Source organism: Bombyx mandarina, chromosome A1 (assembly GCF_030267445.1).
Source record: "Bombyx mandarina strain Sakado chromosome A1, ASM3026744v2".
Taxonomy (NCBI): domain Eukaryota; kingdom Metazoa; phylum Arthropoda; class Insecta; order Lepidoptera; family Bombycidae; genus Bombyx; species Bombyx mandarina.
In genome coordinates this window covers 22675250-22697137 of record NC_143234.1, presented here as the reverse complement: position 1 = coordinate 22697137, position 21888 = coordinate 22675250, and the positions used below count along the sequence as shown (strand labels likewise).

At 37.8% G+C, this 21888-nt stretch overlaps 2 protein-coding genes across 6 annotated transcripts in view; one reads left to right on the top strand and one right to left on the bottom strand.

Annotated features, from left to right (window-relative positions):
- Ndf (Nucleosome-destabilizing factor) overlaps window positions 1–21888 on the top strand; it is an 82282-nt gene that overhangs the window by 16391 nt on the left and 44003 nt on the right. The window lies entirely within an intron of this gene.
- Window positions 606–5771, bottom strand: LOC114248034 (uncharacterized). Of its 2 annotated transcripts, none has more exons than XM_028181153.2 (5): window positions 5323–5771; window positions 2354–4048; window positions 1710–1857; window positions 1485–1625; window positions 606–1404 (listed from the first exon to the last, which is right to left on the bottom strand). In XM_028181153.2, the coding sequence occupies exons 2-5, from the start codon at window positions 4018–4020 to the stop codon at window positions 745–747; spliced, it is 2616 nt and encodes an 871-aa protein (XP_028036954.2). In that variant the 5' UTR covers window positions 4021–4048; window positions 5323–5771; the 3' UTR covers window positions 606–744. The 2 variants fall into 2 exon arrangements, with proteins under 2 accessions (XP_028036954.2, XP_028036955.2); XM_028181154.2 differs by having other exon boundaries at window positions 5431–5592.

Genomic DNA, 21888 nt, shown 5'->3' with positions numbered 1-21888 from the left:
ATGAACAGAAAAACATGCTTCACTTGATGACGGGCTCGTGTAGTTTTACGAAAAAAATAAATTTTAATGTTTCAATATGACTAGTAGTTGTAACTAAGCAAGTTAAAGTTGGAACGCATCGCTATAATGCGAATATAATTAACATTAGGGACGTGTAGTATTAATACGAGAGAGAATAAATTGAAAAATAATTTATTTATCCATGATTAGTTGTTCTCTTTGTTATATATTTAGAAAATGTTCAACAATATTTTGTATACATTACATACGAAACGTCATATTTAATATATTTTTTACTGAATTGTATTTGGCAAATCACTGCAAGACTCATAGATACTTTACGACAAACTCACAAAATATATTATTTACAATGTAATCGAATGATAAAGTTTGATGACAAAATTGTGAACTAGGCGATGCCAATGTACGATATAGATCATCGAAGAGTTGAAGCGCGCGCCGCGGCTCACAACCGGGCTCGCACTAATCGAGACAAACTGTAACAATTTCCTTACTTACAATTCAAGTTGAACAAATATATAAAACGCGTAACGCTCTAGAATTCATCCTAAAATACATCAAAATGGAAAACTAACGAAACGAAGTTCACAGTTATTTACAGCACTAATACCCACGGCACGATGCCGTCGTTCGAACGCACTCAACGTCTAGTCTAGGATATCACAGGAGCGGCGCCCGGCCCGACAACGCGTACAGCTTGTAGACGCGCGTCCGCAGCCTGCACTACAAGCGCGTGTCGTCGCACAGCTCCACCGCCAGCAGCACGCGCGCCGCACGCAGCTCCGGCGAGCTCGCGCTGCCGCCCAGCGACCCGCCGCGCCACCCGCCCAGCAGCGGCTCGCTCGCCGGCTTGCCCGCCCCCGCCCGCGCCGCACCCCCCCGCACCGCCTCCGCCCGCACCGCGCCCGCCCGCACCCCGCCCCCCCGCGACGTGGACGGCAGCTCCAAGCACAGCTCGGGCTCGCACTCAATCATGTTGATGTGGATACCCTCGGGCAGCGGCACGGGCGAGCTGCGCCGCGAGTTGACGGACCGCTCCGTCGGCGTGTAGTACACCGATATCTTGCTCTCGTCGTCCGCAATGGGGCTGGCGAGGTTGGACAGCTTCTCTATCTTGGTCTTGAGGTACATGTCGATGACCTCGACGTCGGGGTCGAAGGCCATGGAGTCGCTGCGGCCGCACGAACCGCTGCGGCAGTTCTCGAAGTACAAGCTCGGCAGGTTCTCGAGGACTTTGTTCAGGGTTTGCTGCTGGTACTTGTAAGACTCGCGGATGCGGAGGATCTGATGCGCGCTGAACTTCCTTATTTTGTTTCTTTGGAATACGTAGTTCTCTCGCACCCAGTTCAGTTGACTGGTCGAGTATTCTCTCACGCGCTTCACCTACGGAATAAGTCACAGTTCGACGGTAAATTTTTGAGAGCCGCGTACAAAAATAAAATATGTAAATAAATATAAACTACCTGATCGTAATACTGGTCCCTCATGGCGGTCAAATGATTCGTTCCAATGTCTCTAATGTTGCGGAGGTGACTTGCTTGACTCGAGTAACTGTTCTGTATCCATTCCATCTGTTGTGTACAATTTTCTTTTATTCGATGTACCTAGAAAAAAAATATCCTCACTCACACACTACATACAACACATTGACGCTTAAATTACGCATGAAACTAAACAAACAAATTTACCTGAACGGCATAGTTTTCTCTTAATTTTTCTAGTTGTTGTCTCTTATATTGTTCTATGTTGTCCAACATACTGTAGATTTGTCGCGAGCGCGGCGCGTCGCGGCGTACGCACCCGCAACAACTGCAACAAGTCTCCATCAATCGGAACCTGAAAATATGACATATTTACGTAAACATTTATGAACGGTTAATTGAAATCAGAAATCATTCAAGGACGAAGCGTCTTCACGAATTATCACGTGTTATCACATATCACATAGCATAAGCAATGTTTGCCATTGAAATCGCCCGTGGTTTAATAGATAAGACGCTCCATGTACATGTAGGAAATATCGTATAGAATCGTTTACGCGGTTCTTTGAAGGGAGCTAGGCAATTTTTTTTTAAAGTAACTTTGTACCTAATGTATTCACGAATTACATGCTTAAATTTATAAACGGAATGTAAAATGCAAACTCAAAATAATTAAAAATAACCTCTTAATGGTGTCCTACTACTTACTAAACGTCCTTCACCCACTATACTATATATTTTTGCGTTTCCTGTTTGAAGAATAGATCAGTCGTTATATTATATAAAATTTATATGACCGATAGTAAAAAACAACGCTAGTCGCGTAATATAAAAATATAAATATTACTGACCTGAAAAATATGTATCGCAACGCCTGGGCCAATAGCGTGAGTCCCAGGAAACCGGCAGCGCATATCGCTCCCCACATCAAACTGTATATTTTGATTTCGTACATGGTCATAGGATCTATATTCAAGACTACTTCGGCGGAAACGTTCGCCGAAGGATTGGTTCCGACACACAAGTAACTTCCACAGTCTTCCCTGTGTATATTCCCGATAAATAGCGAACCGTCTTCAAGAACTCTCACTCTCGATTTCGAATTGTCTATCGCGTTATAATACTGATCGTGGGCGACGCCGTGCTTGTGGAATATGTCTGGCGTGATCGGGTCTGGGTTCCAGTGGAACACGGTCCTGGTTGGCGTGATCCATGTTATCGAAGGCGTCGGATTACCGACGAATTCGCATTCTAATAACGCGTCTGACTGCAGTCGATACAGCGTCAGCGGACTGCTTGAGATCAGTCGAGGCGGCTTGCAGTTCGTGTGGCGCAGTATCGGCAACATCTCGCCCGGGTAAGACTGGCCGCAGCTCAGTTCAGACTTTATGATTCCTCTGCTCAGTCTCGGTTCGGCCCAGTCTACGAACCACGCCATTCGGCAGTCGCAAGCCCACGGGTTCCCTCCTATCCACAACTCCCGGAGCTGGTCCAGCATGCTCAAAGACAACGGCAGGAACGTTAATGCGTTCGAACTAATATTTAAATGCGTTAAATTGAGAGTATCTTGGAATACGTACGTTTCTATTTCACGTAAATACGAATTATTCCTAATGTAAAGTCTCTTGAGATTATTTAAATTTTTGAAATTAGTATTTTGTATAACTGTTAGTTCAGTGTGATCGAGGTAGAGAGATTGAAGGTTTTCGTTATACTGGAAGAGTACCGGAGGAAGCAGCCGTAGTCTGTTGCCGCTCATGTTCAACCACAGCAGTTTCTTGAGGTTCTTGAAAGCGTCTTGTGATATGTTTTGAAAAGGATTGTAGCTTAAGTTAAGTTCCCTCAGCAATTCAAAATTGTCGAAAAATGATTTCGGTATGTAGTCTAATTTGTTATTTGATAAATCCAATGTTTCCAACTCCTTCAAGTTGACTAGAGCGTTAGATGTTATTTTGACTAGGCTATTATCGTTTAGGAACAGCGTTTTTAAGTGTTTGTTTGGATTGAAATAGTAATCTAAAAATGTTGCTAATTTATTATACGATAAATCCAGGTACTGAAGTTTGGGCATGGGTTCGAAAACTTGAAACGGTATGAATCTGAGCCGGTTATGGGACAGATCTAGGACTTCTAGATTTTCTAAATCGGCGAACGTGGACCTCGGTATATCCTCTAGTTGGTTCCTGGAAATGTTCAAGTAAATCAGTCGACCGAACTGCGCGAACAGGCCGTTTCCAGTTTTCTTGATAACGTTTCCGCTCAAATCGATGTACGACAGTCTTGGAAATGTTTTGAACAAATCAATTTCGAGGTAGTTAATATTAGAGTTTGTCCAGATTATTGTATCTAAGAGGTTTCCGTATTTGGCGAGCGTCGTCTTAGTTAGCTTGTTGTCCTGGACGGACGTATTGGAGCAGGTCAGGTGTTCATCGTCGCACGTGCAAGTGTCAGGACAGACCGCCACCCCCACAGCCGCGCAACTAGCTGCTACTGACAATACTGCCTGCAGCCACCGCATTATATTACAACCCTCATAGTCTTATTTACTGCAACAATGGAAAACAGCACGTTCAGTGAAACGTAATTTATGCATAGCGAATAGCAAATGTAGCATTGTTATCTATACTTGACTATGAACGTGTACACTTATTGTAAACATCTCATATTTTATTGTAATGAAACCTCGCTTGAATTATACGTTGTGCAGCAGAGAGGGTAATATCGAAATTGTTTTATATTTAAAAGTTATTTGTTATTTGACTTATTTAATTGTAATGTTTACACATCCGATACCAGCTTTTACAATAATCGCTTCTATTCTAAGGTTTTCTAGAATAAATTGGAGTTAGCGATAAAAACGTTTATTATAACGCTTATTAATGATACAATAAAGTGAAAAAAAAATTATATGGTCTTACAGAATTTCTATCAATGTAAATCGGAAGGAGACGACTATTCGTACTCTCAAACATGTCTCAAACCGAGTCACAAAAGCTTACTGATAAGGCTATCCAAGTACTTAATGTATGAGCAAACTTAGTATCATAATTTAAATTTCAATACATAAATGTGGCTTTATGTGGATAATTATTGAAGCACTCTCTGATGAACTACGTTTATTAATAAACTAATTTCTAGCGCTTGTTATTGAACTCGATATATAATAAATTGAGTTCACGAGCTCTGGAAATACATCGAAATAGACAGACACATTAAAAGTTTTTCGTTTAGTGTTTAAAGATTTATATTTAATCGAGAACGCATTGCGGTCGCGTTGTTCATTAGTTACAGTTAATGCACAATCAGTAACAAGTTACCTGCCTAGACCTAGATTTAAAACTACCGGCGACTCGTGAGACTTTTTATGACATTCATTTATATTAACAGAAGATTTCGTTAATATTGTAGTTTTTTTTTGTTTTGCCAAAACATGTTGGCTCTCATTCTACGCTATTGAATTGAAAAGACTTTGTACATTTCCTAAATATGTTCAAATCATGTTAAATATCAACAAACAAGTTTGCAAATTAGCACTCGTTTAGTTTTATCGTGAAATGTTGGTGCGCGAGGTTAGAGAACGCTGCTCCGTTTCCTGCCTTCACTAATTATTTATCTACGGTTTGTAACCAACAATGCAGAACTCTGTGTTTCTCAATGGGCCAATTCAACGCGGCTCCCGTCTAACTTGGAAATGTTCGTTCTCTTAAACGACTTTGTGACCTAGCCTTCTACCATCACTTTCGTTATCATGTTTATTCAACTGAAACCGTCTCATATACTCGTCAGATACACATTTATGAAGTAAATATGTGGTATTTACCTAACACACGTCCACATTTTACACCAACTTGCATAATCCACGTTATTTTACATCGACAACAGACGCGCCGAAGACACTCATTCTCACTCGTACGTTACGAAACTTCACCTTTTTAAATGAAACTCCATTGCACATTCACGATTCACACGTTCAACATAGTGCACAAACAATTTTAAATTGAATATAACTCATTGAATAAACGAATTTTCTTTGCGTTTGATTCGTAAAATACGCTAGCTGTCACTACGTTGGAGCGGAGGACTGGATACTAAATGGCGGCCGTCGAGTTGCGCGGCACGCGATCCTTGTCTAACGTTAACGGCGCGTGTATCACCTCGCTCGCTCGCACGTTCGACCAGTCAGCTGTGGGGAGCGGAGAGTGCCGAGCGACCCCGAAAGTGCTTTCGGAAACGGGCCGTGTACTCGCGACACACACTACACACCGTCGCGTCGCATTCTTGCTTGCAAGTAATTTTTGGCCGAAGACGACCGATCTGTTTAGGGTTCGGCACTTAAATAAATTACGCGAATAATGTAAATTGAATTCACGAAACACTTTAGTTTTGTGCGATCAAAGATTCTGCATTAATTTAATAGTTTTATATTATGTTTATTAGAAAATGATGTGCTTATTCATTGAGAGTAGATAAAAATTTAATATTTTTAGTATTGTACGTAAATGAAAACAGAGATTGCCAAGTTTCTACGTATTATCACTGCGATAATATTGCAGTGATAATTTACGTAGGTACGTCCAGTTCGGGCCAACGAATTTCATTCAACTTAATTACAATAATAAATCGAAATTTTATAAATAAACTTAAATACATACATAAAAGTGCGTTACGTTTCCCTAATGATTAAATTTACTGACCGTAATAAAATGATGCGCTTTATAGGACCGCGTAATTGGAGCAGTATGTTGTTCTTAATTTACCTTCTAGCTTTAATTATTTTAGCGTATGTAAGTCTGACTGTCCGCAAAACAACAATACGAGATCATCACCTGTTATCTATTCGAACAGATTTGCAATTCATGTATTCAGACGGTCGCTAGTTTTTGTCACGTGCTAAAATAGATAACGGATAAAGATTAGATAAAAGGAAATTAAGGAATTCATTGATTAATCATTTAGGTACTCAGTTTAACTTTTTTTTTGTTTATTGCTTAGATGGGTGGACGAGCTCACAGCCCACCTGCTGTTAAGTGGTTACTGGAGCTCATAGACATCTACAACGTAATTGCGCCACCCACCTTGAGATATAAGTTCTTAAGGTCTCAAGTATAGTTACAACGGCTGCCCTACTCTTCAAACCGAAACGCATTACTGCTTCACGGCAGAAATAGGCAGGGTGGTGGTACCTAGCGGACTCACAAGAGGTCTTCTACCACCAGTAATTACGCAAATTATAATTTTGCGGGTTTGATTTTTATTATACGACTGTTCGTTGAATCTCCTCATTGGTTCGGCGATAATGTTTTAACGTATATTGAAGCCATTCTCGTTCGAGTTACTGTAGTGTTTCTGTCTACTGTGTAACTATTACCGTGCTTAATCTGCGATCTGCGGTATTTTCGGGTCGCCGGCTATAAGCCGCCCATTCTGACAGGTGCGATAGACAGGAAATCAGTCTAACGTTTAAACATAATCAACTATTTTCGCCCAAACGTGCAATGGTTTTAGATTAAATCTATCTATATATATATAAAAATGAATTGCTGTTCGTTAGTTTCGCTAAAACTCGAGAACGGCTGGACCGATTTGGGTAATTTTGGTCTTGAATTATTTGTCGAAGTCCAGAGGAGGTTTAAAAAGTAGATAAATATGAAAATGCTCGGAATTAAATAAAAATAACAATTTTGCTTTTCCTTTGATGTGTACCCCGTCGGACGGATTTCTTTTGTTTGTTTTAAGTTTATTATACAAAAGTTTAGGTTTTTTATTTATCGATTGAGGCACTACGAAGTCTGCCGGGTCAGCTAGTAAACAATAAATATCTGGTTAAATACTTGGAATTGAGAAATAGTAACTCGGTTCATTTTAAATGAGAAGTTATATTGTGTTATTATTGTTTAAGAGGAAAACGGATAAATTTTGTATTTATGAGATGATTGTTTTCTTGTTATAATAGTTTTAATATAAATTGAAGAAATACATTTATGTGCATGTGCTAATTTTTGTTGCTATCAAAGTCGTCTGTAACAGATAGCATGGTAATTTGAAATTGTAAGTGTTTAAATTTGTTAGTCAATGTTATTCCAATGATATTCCAAGTTACCTGTCCTGGTGAAACTGGAAAGGCCTCAGGGCCACCAGCAATACTTCAATCATAAAAAAAAAGATATTCTAAGTTAATTTTTTTTTAAATAAGTGAATACAACAAAATAGGTGGTATTCAGAATTGAATAAGGCCTAAATATGATTGTGGTAAATATGATGTGGTATTAATTAGTAGAGATGACGTACCAATATAAAGAGACACAAAATTTTCCGTTGGTGTACTTTCTAATGTGCGACCTTTATTATGCAAATGGATACAAAATTTCGATTTCATGAATGAAGGTGGATATTGGCATTGGTTAAAACAATGAATTACGGTTATCGCGTGCCACCGTTAGCACATATTACGTAAAGTTGACTAGGTGTGTTGAATGACGTCATTGGTTATTTCGATCTAATCGCTTTTAAATAACCACAGCGCCATAGATCACTGTTATCAATGCAATGGTTTGTGAGTCGGCAAAGGCTTCTAATCTGCTGGATCTGGCTGGATGGATCATTCTTGCTGGCTCATTTATACATTTATACTTTTGGTAAAAATATTTTTTTCTTGGAATCGGAAGCAAATTGCCGGATCTGTGTGTATCGCGTAGCTATTATCATAGAACGCAAGATTTTTTTACAGATACTTTGAGTTTTTCTAACGATAATTTCATGATAAGTTTGCAGAGTTTGTATACAATTTCCGAACGAAAACATTCGCACCGTCGGTCTAGTGAGCAATTTCACCCATTCGGTGGAAGATCTTCCTTTTGTTGTTAAGCTCCAAAAGCACCTCACTGGCTGGGACAAAAAAAGTGATATTTGTGTTTTGAATTCCAATAAGATCTCCTTCGGTCGAAACCGAAGTATCCCAAGTCTCACCGAAGCAGAATTCACAACCAGCAAGAGAAGAAAAGTGGCTTTTCTATGCGGGATCATTCTACGGACAGATAGTAGAAAAGTCGTGTTAGTATGTAGCACAAGGAGGCCGGCATCAGTCATTAATTTGTATTACCCGTGTGCTTCAGTACGATACCTGCGATAACACGAGGCCATGAGCTGTACGATAATTGTAAGACTTCCGAATCGAGAACCGTGAAGGTTTACGCTTATCACAACTTTTTGGATAATGCCGAGTAAATTCTGTCGTGCGAACCGTTGCTATACAATTGTTTGGCTTTCGTTCACAGCCCGCATGGAAAGTTGGTCAGACATCCTGAGATTAGAGCACGGTATCTTGCTTTATATTCAAACTATATAGTTTTAACTTGCGCAAATGTACAAATCTATCGGGAATAGTGCGTTTTTTATGGATGAAAGGAATATTCTTCGCTATACACGTTGTTATGTTCACACCAAATTTCATGATCGCTTGAGTAGAGCACACCTAAGTGTAACTAACCTATGTCCTTTAGTAATGGGATAAGCGTAACTAAGATCCTAATTCGGAATTAAAGTGTTATCAATGAGGATTTTACACTATTCAAACTCGGCTGTGACGCCACACTCTCATACAACATGAAATGTTTCTCATTGACTTTCCAAAAATCTTTTTTCATACTTTAACTTTTTCATAATTACGAACGCAACGAAAAATTATTTAGCCAACTCGGTCGAGCCGTTCTCAATTGATGCTCCTTCACACGTGTGGCAAACTGTTTTGTATTTATATCGATTTAATGGTGAAGTGAAGACTAGATAGCATATTTCGTATCGGCTTCACGGAAAATATCTTTCACCGTGCAGGCTATTTTGTTTGGTGGATTAAGCTTCTGCCCATTGCCAATTACGTTCACAGTGACGTTTGTCATCCGTCACCGCGAGAACTGATGGTATTCGAAATATCTGGTAATAGAATTGAAGACATTAGTGGATAAAGTGGTTAATTTTTAAGATTTTTTATTTTTTACTTTGAATGAAGGTGTTATGTGCCTATAAACCATATTAGACCTTAAACTCCAGGTTTTTAAGGCTGTTTTTAAAAATTGCATGTGATGAAGGAGTTATGTACTAAGAAACAGTACAAGTAACAAAAGTTTGTTGCCGTTTTCTCAAAATTAACAAATTGTATCATAATAATATCCCCTTCATCCACTCATGTCTTCAATTGGAAATGAGTACTGCTGCAGCTGCAAAAATATACAGAAAAGTACAAAGTACAAAATTTAAATTTAAATCCGAAATTTGTATGAATATTTTACCGTTGATATTGTTTTGTTCCGCCTCTCAGGTTTGCTTATTGCGCAAAATAATTATGTTGTAACGATGTTTCTCTGTTCTGGACACAATGGACCTTATCCTAAATTGATGAGATTGTGTGCTCTGTGCGCCCAGTTGCCAATTAATGTGTCGCAATCGTTTGCAGTTGTATAACAAAACGTTACGCATCACGACAATATGTTGTTACTATATAGTCTAGTGTAGTCCATGGCTCTCGGTCAAGTTTCTACATTATCAAGTTTAGCAGTGAGTAGCCGTTAGGCTGTGCCCTTGGCATTGTTAATGTCCATGATCTATACTATCAGATGGACCGTAGGCTCGTGTGTCTAAAGTGGCAGTAAAATAAACGTTCACTTTCGGAATTAATATCTACGTGATGTCCGTTTTCGAATGTCTACATTTGGTTGTTATTAATGTACACGTAATTAAGAGCATGAACTACTCTAATATCTACTAAGAGGTACTCTAAAGCCAATAATAATCAATAATCAATATTTAGGCTTGCTCTACCTTAATACTATATATAGCAAATCAATTTATATTGAGAGTGCCGCAAAGGGTAGTCTCACCGCTTTTTTCTTTTCCATTTATGATTCCATCCATTTAGGTATAATTCCATTCATACGGCATTAGGATGGAAAGCAATACTATAATAATCTGATGATGTTAATAAGATAGATATACGCGGATAAGGTCGGATAATAATGTTATTCAACTTTTCTTTCATCTATTCATGTTTACCTTCTTTGTTTTCCACCTTATCCCACTAGGTAGGCTCGGCAAAGCGAATTTTTCTATTCCATTCTCTTCCATCAGCCGTCATCTCAACACTCACTCCTCTTTCTTCATATCGTCATTCACACATTCCATCCATGTCTTCTTCGATCGACCTCTTGCTTGCCCCTCTACCTTGCACCACCATTTCATCACATATCTTCTAGTCACATGCATCTCCTCTCTACCATAAGGTTTATTGTAGATATATTCGTCGATGGTTAAGTCCTTTGAAAGTATACTACGAGCCAATGCCTTTTTTAAATTCACAAATTCTTCTTTTGTTCCCCGGACTTAGTAATAGCGCTATTAATAATTTAATTTATTTATTTAGTTTCGTATTGTTAAGAAATGAAACTTGATGATGAAATACTAATTCCGGCAACGGAAAATCACCGACAAGTAGTTCATATATTGGGTGCAAAGAGGATAAAACGGGAATTAACTACTTCTCTTACGTAAACGGAAAATGATATTCATATTGTTATTGATCAAGTTGCAAGCATGTGTCCTTTATTTGGGCCTTGGTAGCCTGAATAACTGGGTAATAATCAATATTTCGTGAATGCGCAATGTAACGGAGACGCAGATAGCACATGCCCCCCGAAATTTCTCGAAATTACAAATTCTGATCGTCAACCGATTACTAATTGCTTTACATCGCGTTTTAAATTTAGAAAAACATAATCTTTCGAACGTTGTCCTTTTTGTAACGTAACGGAAATAATAAACAGCTTAGATACATCTAAACCGTCTTATCTATTCATAAAACAAACCCTGATAGTTTGAAGAGTATGGTTTTATTTTTACTCCGTATTTTATTTATTTATTTAGTTTATTAGATTCAGATTCAATTTAGGTTTTGTGTGCTGTTGCTATACTTGTGTTATGAGTAACGGTAGAAGCTTGTAATGAGTTTGTCCGGTCTGTTATAAGTTTTTTTTTAAATATTTTATATATTTTTTTGTCACAATGCTGACTGAAAACATTAAAAATAATTAACAATAATACTTATTAAAATAAATAAAAAATGCTTAGTAGGATCAACAGGCTATACCACCAGTAAATAATCTTCCTATTCCTTCTACATATCCGGGAATAATTTTTGTACGCCCTGTAAATTATGGCATTCTTCTTAGCGTAGAATATGAATTGGCGATCAAGTCATGAGCATTTTAAAGATCTAAAGAAGGTATGTTTTCGTAATGGATATATGTACCTACGATATATATTTTCAATTTAATTCAGAACATTATTTCTTTACAGTATTTTTTTCCAAATTACACATGCTTAATGCGTTCACGAATGACGTTCATGATGAAGGACATCGTAGATGATCCAGGACATTAATGTGCTAAGCGCCCAATTAATCGGTTGACTGTTTTGCTTGCACTAAGTACGCGCCGTATGCATTTTATTCGAAATTTAAATTTCAAAGGACTTATGGGACACCTTGTGTAATCTAAAAAAGGAGCCGCTTATATTTTATTCTATAGAAAAAATGTAATGCTCTTAACGGTGATCCGATTCAATCGAATCCGGGATTTTATGAACACAGACAATATTGTCTTTCTCAGTCGTTTGTGTGAGAGTGGTCGTGGTCATCAGTTCAGGTGGTGGTCACTTCACAAAACTTCACCATTCCATTCACAAGAGGAATGGCGACAAAGAATATGAATACGTACGAATTTGTAAAAACGAGAACCTTTCCACAAAGCTTCGTGTCGAGAGGCATTAACAATATTAATTTCAAGTAAAGACATTCGCATTCTAGAAGTTTCCGACAATTTATTATCATTACATTGTTCTATTTATATTTATATGTTGTTTTGTCGCGTTACGCAGCTGCTCTATATTAAAACACAGCACGCAAATTTATATCCTAAATGTTATCGAATACCGCACAAATTGGCTTCGCACATGCTATGTCAAATAATTACAATAGTACAATTCGAACTATTATTAAAAGTAGACTCTTTCATTAATAAAACGAAGTGCCTCTTGGAAATCTTCGAGGTGAGTTTCTTTCGAGTATTTTTGGTAGCGTTGAACACCGGTTGTTGCCACGTGTTTCTGCTATCTCGTTTTATTCTATTTAATCGATAGAGATAAGAAATGTTATTGTTGGACACGTGACTTTTTCTGGTACACGAGACTCGAAACTATTTCCCTTTTTTATCGTTTAAAAATATTGAATATTTCATACTTTTGTTTTCCCTATCTAAGCGCTGGGTATTTGTTTTACGGGTGCTTATAAATTTTTGTATAAATGGTTTAATCGTTTACAACGAACACGAATGCTACGTGTTTAATTGAATGCAGAATAATTATTATAGACGGAACATAACCTTGGAGAGGGCGAAAACACGGCTTAATTTAAACTGGTGGTAGGACCTCTTGTGAGTCCGCACAGGTAGGTACCACCATCCCGCCTATTTCTGCCGTGAAGCAGTAATGCATTTCGGTTTGAAGGTTGGGCAAGCCGTTGTAACTATACTGAGACCTTAGAACTCATATCTCAACGTGGGTGGCGGCATTTACGTTTAGATGTCTATGGGCTTCAGTAACCAATTAACATCAGGTGGGCTGTGAGATCGTCCACCCATCAATTCAAATACTTTTTTGTCGCTTACCATCCATTAACGCTTTGTAGAATATTAATGATTGACAGATTCGCCAATCCTTAGGTGAAACACGAAATTAAATTGAAAATTTTATGAACGTAAAAGCCGTCAATAAGCAATTTTTTAAAATCGGTGTAATAAATTATTTCGATCATGTATATTTATTTTAAAGTCGATATTTCATTTCTGCTATTTGTCTTTTGAGGTATTAAGATATATCACGGGTTCAAGGAAAGGAAAAACAATCATTAAGATTTTCGAAGTAATACGAAATTGTAATTAATATAATGATAATCACGTCTTCACATTTTTGATCAACTCTTATAGGTGGGTAAATAGATTGAATTTTCTTCAAATGTAATTTAATTGTAAAGTAAATATGTTACATAGTAGTATAAGAAACAGTTTCTATCGGGCGTGCATTTTCTGACGGTACAAAACAAAATGTGGATTCCGTACGAAGTGTAAAATGATCTTGCCCTTGCCACCTGAAGGGCTTCATGGGCCTTGGATAATAAGACTTGTGTAACTAGTCTACTTACGTACTACAGTGATATACATATTATATCTGTACATGTATGAGGATAGGGGTAGGAAAGGAGAATAGGAATATGATAAGAAATCAATTTTATTTATTTATTTATTGCTTAGATGTCTGGACGAGCTCACAGCCCACCTGGTGTTAAGTGGTTACTGGAACCCACAGACATCTACAACGTAAATGCGCCACACACCTTGAGATATAAGTTCTAAGGTCTCAGTATAGTTACAACGGCTGCCCTACCCTTAAAACCGAAACGCATTACTGCTTCACGGCAGAAATAGACAGGGTGGTGGTTGGTACCCACCCGCGCGGACTCACAAGAGGTCCTACCACCAGTAATTACGCAAATTATAATTTTGCGGGTTTGATTTTTATTACACGATGTTATTCCTTCACCGTGGAAGTCAATCGTGAACATTTGGGATCCAATTTGGGATCATGGGATCCAATTTTGCAAAGAAGCGTTCCTAGTTCAGTAGCAACAATAGAATGCTGAATAGATTAAAAAAAGAACAAGAATTCTTCAAATTTGTTTATTGTCTTGTTAAAGTCTTGTCAGTCTTGTATAAACTTTAAAATCAATAAGCACGTAAATCCCTGGAAACACAAATAATAAATATGTTACAATATGCAGATCAAAATAATTCGAAAAACTCAAATCTTCATATATAAATAATCTGATATCTGAAAAATCCAAATACTTATGCGGCAGGCAGCGGCTTGGCTCTGGCCCTGGCATTTCTGAAGTCCATGGGCGACGGTAACCACTCACCATCAGGTGGGTCATATGCTCGTCTGCCTACAAGGACAATAATTTTATTTTTATAAAAAAATTATTCAATTTAATATTAAATTTTATCTGCCACATACATTGTCGTGCACGTCTTGTCGACGACAATGTCGTTAATTTTCGCCTTTATCTTAAAAAATTTTACGTTAATTTGTCATTGTATTAACCTACATATGTACATGGTATGTGTGAAATGATAACGTAATCGTTTCAAATGTAAATAAGTGTTACGATATTAGCTTATACATACTCTGCTGTACTATATAAAATTTAATATGAGAAATTACGTTTTCTTACTGGTGTTGCAGCGAATAAATATAATTGTATTGTATCATGGTGTAATTTCCCTCAAAACGGAGCGGATGATCGCTTGCGCCAGACACACATAGGTATGATGGTAGAAACTTTAAAAGTACTATTTTCTTTTCACTGGTGGTAGGATGTCTTGTGAGCCCGGGCGGGTAGGTACCGCCATCCTGCCTATTTCTGCCGTGAACCGCTAACGCGTTGCGACGTGGGGCAATCGTTGCACTGTAAAAATCTGAGAATTCATACTAATATCTCTAGGTGGGTGGGCGGCATTTATCTTGTCGATGTCTATGAATTTCGGTAACCAATTACTATCAGATAGGCCGTGAGCTCTTCCGAGTATCGTAACAATAAAATAAATATAATAAAAAAATAGTTTATATTTTTTATTTAGATCTGCAAATACTTTTTGCCGAAACGCTTTCCATATTATTATAGAAAAAATGTATTTGAATTGGTTCAATACTCAGGAACTTCTTTATTACGAAGAAACCTCTGGGATACGTGTCTTTTGATTGGGATCCACAATCTAAGTATTTTCGGATAAATTTCGCAACCCTTTTAAATAGGAAAGTCTGTCGCTCGTTGACCACATTTTTATATTTGTTTACTTGCCGGTCACATATTCAATGTATTTTGTTATGTGTTTTATTAAAGTCATTGTCGTGTAAATATTCTAGCACATCTAGTTTGACTTAGGAAGGTGTTAAACCGCGCGTTCTCTGACTACTAAAGTATTTATAATTTTACGCAGATAAATTCATAATTCCGAAGATTTATACGATCTCGGTGCAAAACTTGCCATATTTCACTTCGAAGTAATTTTCCTAACAGCAGCAACAACTTATTGTAACATGTGGGATTCGAATAGCATAGATCTAGCATTATAATAGACAAGATTATAATTCCATTATAGTATATAGCTCACGGTCCACTTAACATCAGGTGGGCCGTGAGCTCGTCCACCCATCTAAGCAATAAAAATAAAAAAGTTAATGTTGGTGTTAAGTGGTTACCGGAGCCCATAGACATATACAACATAAATGCCGCCACCCACCTTGAGATATGAGTTCTAAGGTCTCAGTATAATTACAATGGCTGCCCTTCAAACCGAAACGCATTACTGCTTCACGGAGAAATAGGCAGGGTGGTGGCACCTGCCCGTGCGGACTCACAAGAGGTCCCACCACCAGTAAAATCTATCCTCATGATTCAAAGCTTTACTAAATCAGGCCGTTGACATTATTTGAAGTGTGTCACTTGTAAATTGTCTTTCACCATGATATATAAGCCGGTAACTGTGATCTAAAACGGGTAATTGCAAAATGTTCGGTTCACCGATCGTTTAACACGTTTGAAAACGGATTATGTTTATCACGCGCACCTTGCGCGCTCCACATACACACACGAGACAATACCGTATGTTTCACATGTGTGGGTGAGGACCGAAGAAATTCTACAAGGTCGTCCGGTTTTTTTGTTTGCTTCATGAAGAAATTTGTACGTATCTATATTGTCGACGTCGCTCAAAACACGTCATTACGGATCCTCCTGATCTATTAACGGTGCTTTTAGGTACCAAAAGCATCGGTCACCGAACTCGTCGAACCCGTCGCTTACGACGAAGGGCTCGACAAGCGAATTAACCCACAGACTGCCCACTGAGTTTTTTGCCGGAATGTCTCAGTGGGTCGCGTTTCCGATCTGGTGGTAGATTCTGCGAAGCACTACTCTTGCTAGGGTCAGTGTTAGCAACACTTTTGGTTTAAGCCCCGTGAGCTCACCTACATGTTAGGATGAAGCTGAAATAGCCTCTCAAGCATCTCTCTACCAGCATATGTAGGAAAAAAAATTATCTATATTATACCATTATCTTTATTGGCGTTAACTCGTTCTTCCATCTATGTAATAAATAAATAAAAGTCAATATCAAGGTGATGTGTTAATACCAGTTGGGGCGATGGGTTTTATATTCTATTTATGTTAATGGTTGTAAACTTTGCTTTCGCCGGCGAGGTTTTCCGACCTTCGTGTTGAAAGATTTTCAAGAAATGTATTCTCGGTTGCTATTTTGTATTCGAAATCATTATTCGTTTTCTTTGAATACAAATTGGCTTTGAAGATATAGGTATTAAGTTTTTATTCTTAAATATTTTGTTTTTGATTTAAATTCGAGAGAATAAATCGGTGACTGCGAGTGAGTTACTTAAGTGTTTTTTTTTAATTAACCGATGTTGTTAGGCTTCTATCGGCTTTAAACGGAATCACTATGAAAACCGTTAACTAGGCAATTCGACTGCTTGAAATTGTGTTCACTCATGAGCTTCATCACTTTAGTAATACTTTCAAAAAAAATCCGGTCCCAGTGTGGAGCCCAGAGACTTGACCACCGCTACGAACACCACATATGAGACGAGACCAGTCTTACTTCATCACACACTACTTCTAACTACTTCGCTCACATTTTCGCTCACCATTAAATTTCATCTGTGTGATGTATAAACTTAACCACGTAGGGTATCGATGAATAAAGTATTGAAACGTTAATTTTATAACACGAGTCTTTACTGAGAAAACTATTCTAGTTTTATATTTTCATTGAAACGCAAGACCTTGTAGACGAGTTCTAATAACTAAAACGAGCAAATAGATATGATGAGGTGATGACGGAAAGGTCAGTAAAAGCTTCATAAACTGGTTTGTTTTTTTAATTTAATCTTGTGTGTTGTGGCATATCTGTAATTGTAGTAAGCATTGAAAAACTAATGAAAAAATTACGAATGATATAACCCGGTTTATTTTTTTAAGGTCAAGATAATCTGGATTCAACTAACGTTAATATAATTATTAAAATTATAATATAAAAAAAGCGATCGTCTTTAATCAATGACAATGAATCAATTTGAATTCGCAATACCCGAATATTAAATCAAATTTTTTGGGCAAGTGATTCCATGGTCTTTCTGATGTTGAGCGGTTACCGAAGTATGCAGACATCGTAACATACTTACATGCGTCTTACGTTGATGTCTCATTTCTTTGGGATAGTGGAGAGGAATTAAGGGAGGTTTAGATACGAAAACATACGAATTGAGGAAGCGAGGTCAATGTAGAAGATTTAGAAGGAGTAACAATGAGTGGCACAAGATAGCCAGAGTTGATACTTATGATATATTATAGCCTATCTCTTAAGATTCTCACACTCGCAATTTCCGAATAAATATTCAAGATTTTTTGCCATTTAATTGTGAAAATATAGACAGAAGTTAAATACTACTAGTGGTCCCCTGATAGTCGAAATTCGACTATAACTAATGGAAATTATAAGTTTGTACACTATTATGATTCTATTGTCAAGGACTATTATACTTCTTTAATCACAGATTCAAAACTACACTTTAGACAAATATTAATAAAGAGAAAACAATATTTAATCTATTCTCAATTTGACAGAGTATAACTGACAGACTGCAAAGAAAAGTTTGACAATAAACAAATAGTATGCACGCGTGTGTGCGTCAAATACATGGTAGTGTGTGTAATGTTTTCTTTATTGATTTAATGTATCTTTTATGCATTATTTTAAGAAAATATTAGCATTGTGCACTTCTTCTCTATAATCTCTATAAGTGTGGAAAATTTCATACTCCTCCGTCCGCGCAATTTTCGTAAAAAGGGATACAAAGTTTTTGCTTTACGTATTAATATATAGATGAATATTGTGACATAAATTTGTAGGTATGCAAGTGCTATTTAAATTGTAATCTAAAAATAACCACTTTCAAATAAATTCCGTCCCAAATTCCACTTTGTTTCGTTCCGATTTTTATCATGTACTTATTGCAAGATGCGTGTAAATATGACGCAAAGAAGCCTGTCCAATCCAACTTCGTTTATCATCTCACCTGTAATATTCACGTTAGAGATAACACATTCTGTTGGTACACCATCTTAGATAATGTTTTAATGACAAGAGCACGAGGCGTTAAGAAATTTCTCAAATTATCTTACACTAGCGACCCGCCCTCGCTTCGCTTCGGAAACATTAAAACACACATGAAACAAAAAATAAATAAAAAATAAAATAAAAAAAGTACCCTATGTTCATCAGGGACAATGTCGGCTTCTAATGGTTAAAGAATTTTTCAAATCGGTCCAGTAGTTTCGGAGCCTATTCGAAACAAACAAACAAACAAATCTTTCCTCTTTATAATATTAAGTATAGATATGAAACAAAACGATTTGTTGTCAGTTGATAAACGCATCAAGGTTGGACCGATTATATAATTATTTCAAGATAAATTTATTGTAATGTATTTTTAACATTTTCTCAGAGATGCCTTTTTCTGATTTGCAGTGAGTTTTTTGTGAAGTGTCTCACAAATGACAGCGTTGAGACAGTTATTTTCCATTGAAAACAAAATAATAAATTTTTAGTCGTGGATATATATAGACCATCGTGTTCATGGAAGAAATAGCTTCGCATGGTGAAGTTTCTTGTTAGTTTTATTTTATGTAATAATATGCTTCTCGATTGACAATGATTCAGAAATAGTTCTAAGATACGCCGATTATTTTCTGAGGCACTTGTAATAGAAAAAGGACCTGAGAAAACGACTACATATTCACGTATACACTACAGCAGCACCAAATATTGCAGTATTTTAAACTATGTAGTTAGTGCGCTCGTCTTTGATAACCTTATCATACTAAAAGCTTTCATTAGAACTAATTCGCGTTTTGTTTCAACAAAAGTCTGGAAATTTCGAAGTAATAATGTAAGTTTGAGGGAAAAACAAACATTTCACGTTCGGGCAAATCCGTTTTCGTTTCCCAATTCAATTTGGTCGTGAAATGAATGAGATTAGTTTAGAAATAAATTTGGATTAAATAGGGAAGTTAAAAAGTTAAAAAGACTTTTTGTCTGATCTCAGTGATTTCTCCTCGATTGAATTATTTTTTCGTGCATACTTACTGGGTTCCCTATACTATACTTAGACCCCGTTTTATATCAGAAATACACGATTGCAGGGTATTTAAAAAAACGGTTGGATTTTTTTTTCTAATTAATTCTGGAATCTTCGACAGTATAAGTTTATTTGTGGCTCTCATCCACAGTTTCGTTCGTATCAATTCCTGAGCGGTTCAGGTACGTTCTATTTCCGGGCGTGTTATTTTTACAATAAATCTACAACGTATAGACAGACATAAAGAATATTTCTACTCTGTTTTCAACTGTCTAAAGTACTTTACAAGCGGAAAATACATGAACTGAAGCATTCACAATTTTCGTGTGAAGTAGTTTCTTACAAGAAAATTAGGTACCTAGTCGAAAACACACGATACCCACACCTTTGCGGGGCCTTGCAATATAATTGTATATTTATTTACTCACAGATAGGTTAAGTTGAAAAACAATCGTGAGAAACGTCGTGTGAATGTATTTAACGGATTCATCATCATCATCATTTCAGCCTATCGCCGTCCACTGCTGAACATAGGCCTCTCCAATAGATTTCCAGTGTGACCGGTCCATTGCCGCCACCTGCATCCAACGAGACCCAGCGCTTTTTACTTGGTCGTCGGTCCATCTAGTAGGTGGCCGTCCCACACTGCGCTTGCCAGTACGTGGTCGCCACTCCAGGATCTTTCTGCCCCATCGATCGTCCTCTCTTCGTGCTATGTGGCCGGCCCATTGCCACTTCAGTTCACTAATTCTACGGGCTATGTCAGCAACCTTCGTTCTTCTACGGATCTCCTCATTTCGGATTCGATCACGTAGAGAAATGCCGAGCATAGCCCTCTCCATAGCTCGCTGCGCGACTTTGAGCCTTCTAAAAAGATCCCTAGTGAAGCACCACGTCTCCGAGCCGTAAGTCATCACTGGTAACACACATCGGTTGTACGCCTTTGTCTTAAGGCACTGAGGTATTTTGGACGAGAAGACGTTGTGCAGTTTACCGAACGCTGCCCAGCCGAGTTGGATCCGTCTACTGACCTCTCTCTCAAAGTTGGACCTACCTAATCGGACTGCCTGTCCTAGGTATATATATTCGTCAACAACTTCAAGAGTAGAGCTCCCAACAGTAACTATGGTGGGTGCAACATGGACATTGTACATGATTTTGGTTTTGTCCATGTTCATTTTAAGACCCACTTGTTGAGAAACCCTACTGAGGTCACCGAGCATACGCCCTAAATCTTCCAGCGACTCTGCCATGACCACGATGTCACGTCACGATGTAACGGATTGCGATAACGATAAAAAGAAATCGGCATTTGTGATTGTAAAATGACTGTGCAATAATTATGACAAATTATAAGACCTATTTTAATAATAAATACTTTAAATGTTTGTTTTATTAATAGAAATATGTCACTAAAATATTTTGAGACTTGTTTGAAATCTCAGAATACTTTATCTCAATGCGTTTTGTATCCGTTGTTCTATTTTATGGTCATTTCTGCAACGAAGTTAACAAGATTCTCGTTGCTTGATAGGGTTCTTAATACAATTTATACTTCTTCACAAGCTAAAGTGAATGGCCTTGTGTGGCCTATGGATACCAGTCATAACGTTGTAAATGTCTGCTCTCTTTGTCACTCAGATCAGATCTGAGGAATTAATGAGATGATTCCATCATCTCATTTTTACCATCGCACCGCCCGGTGTAGAGTTCATCCATACTACCTGGAGCCACTGCGTTCATCCACAGTACGTTTCCCGAAATTTTTGTTGCCACGTACCATCCGGCCTTGGAATGAGCTCCCCTTCACGGTGTTTCTCGAGCGCTATGACATGTCCTTCCTTAAACAAGGCTTGTGAGAGTACAACAGTAGGCAGCGGCTTGGCTCTGTCCCTGGCATTGCTGAAGTCCATGGGCGACGGTAACCACTCACCATTAGGTGGGCCGTATGTCTGTCCGCCTCCCAAGGCAAAAAAACCACTGACAGGAGTCGATCGATGCTTAGTTAATTTTTATTTTGGGAAACCAATAACAAATCGCTGAAAAATACAATACAAACCTGTGATACTGAAAG

What these genes read in the sequence shown, in the direction of transcription:
- LOC114248034 (XM_028181153.2), bottom strand. Translation starts at nt 4,020, where the DNA reads ATGCGGTGGCTGCAGGCAGTATTGTCAGTAGCAGCTAGTTGCGCGGCT. An exon ending in GAGAAAACTATGCCGTTCAG is followed by an intron (nt 1,626 to 1,709) that starts GTAAATTTGTTT and finishes TTTTTTTTCTAG; the next exon opens with GTACATCGAATAAAAGAAAA. An exon ending in GGGACCAGTATTACGATCAG is followed by an intron (nt 1,405 to 1,484) that starts GTAGTTTATATT and finishes CTTATTCCGTAG; the next exon opens with GTGAAGCGCGTGAGAGAATA.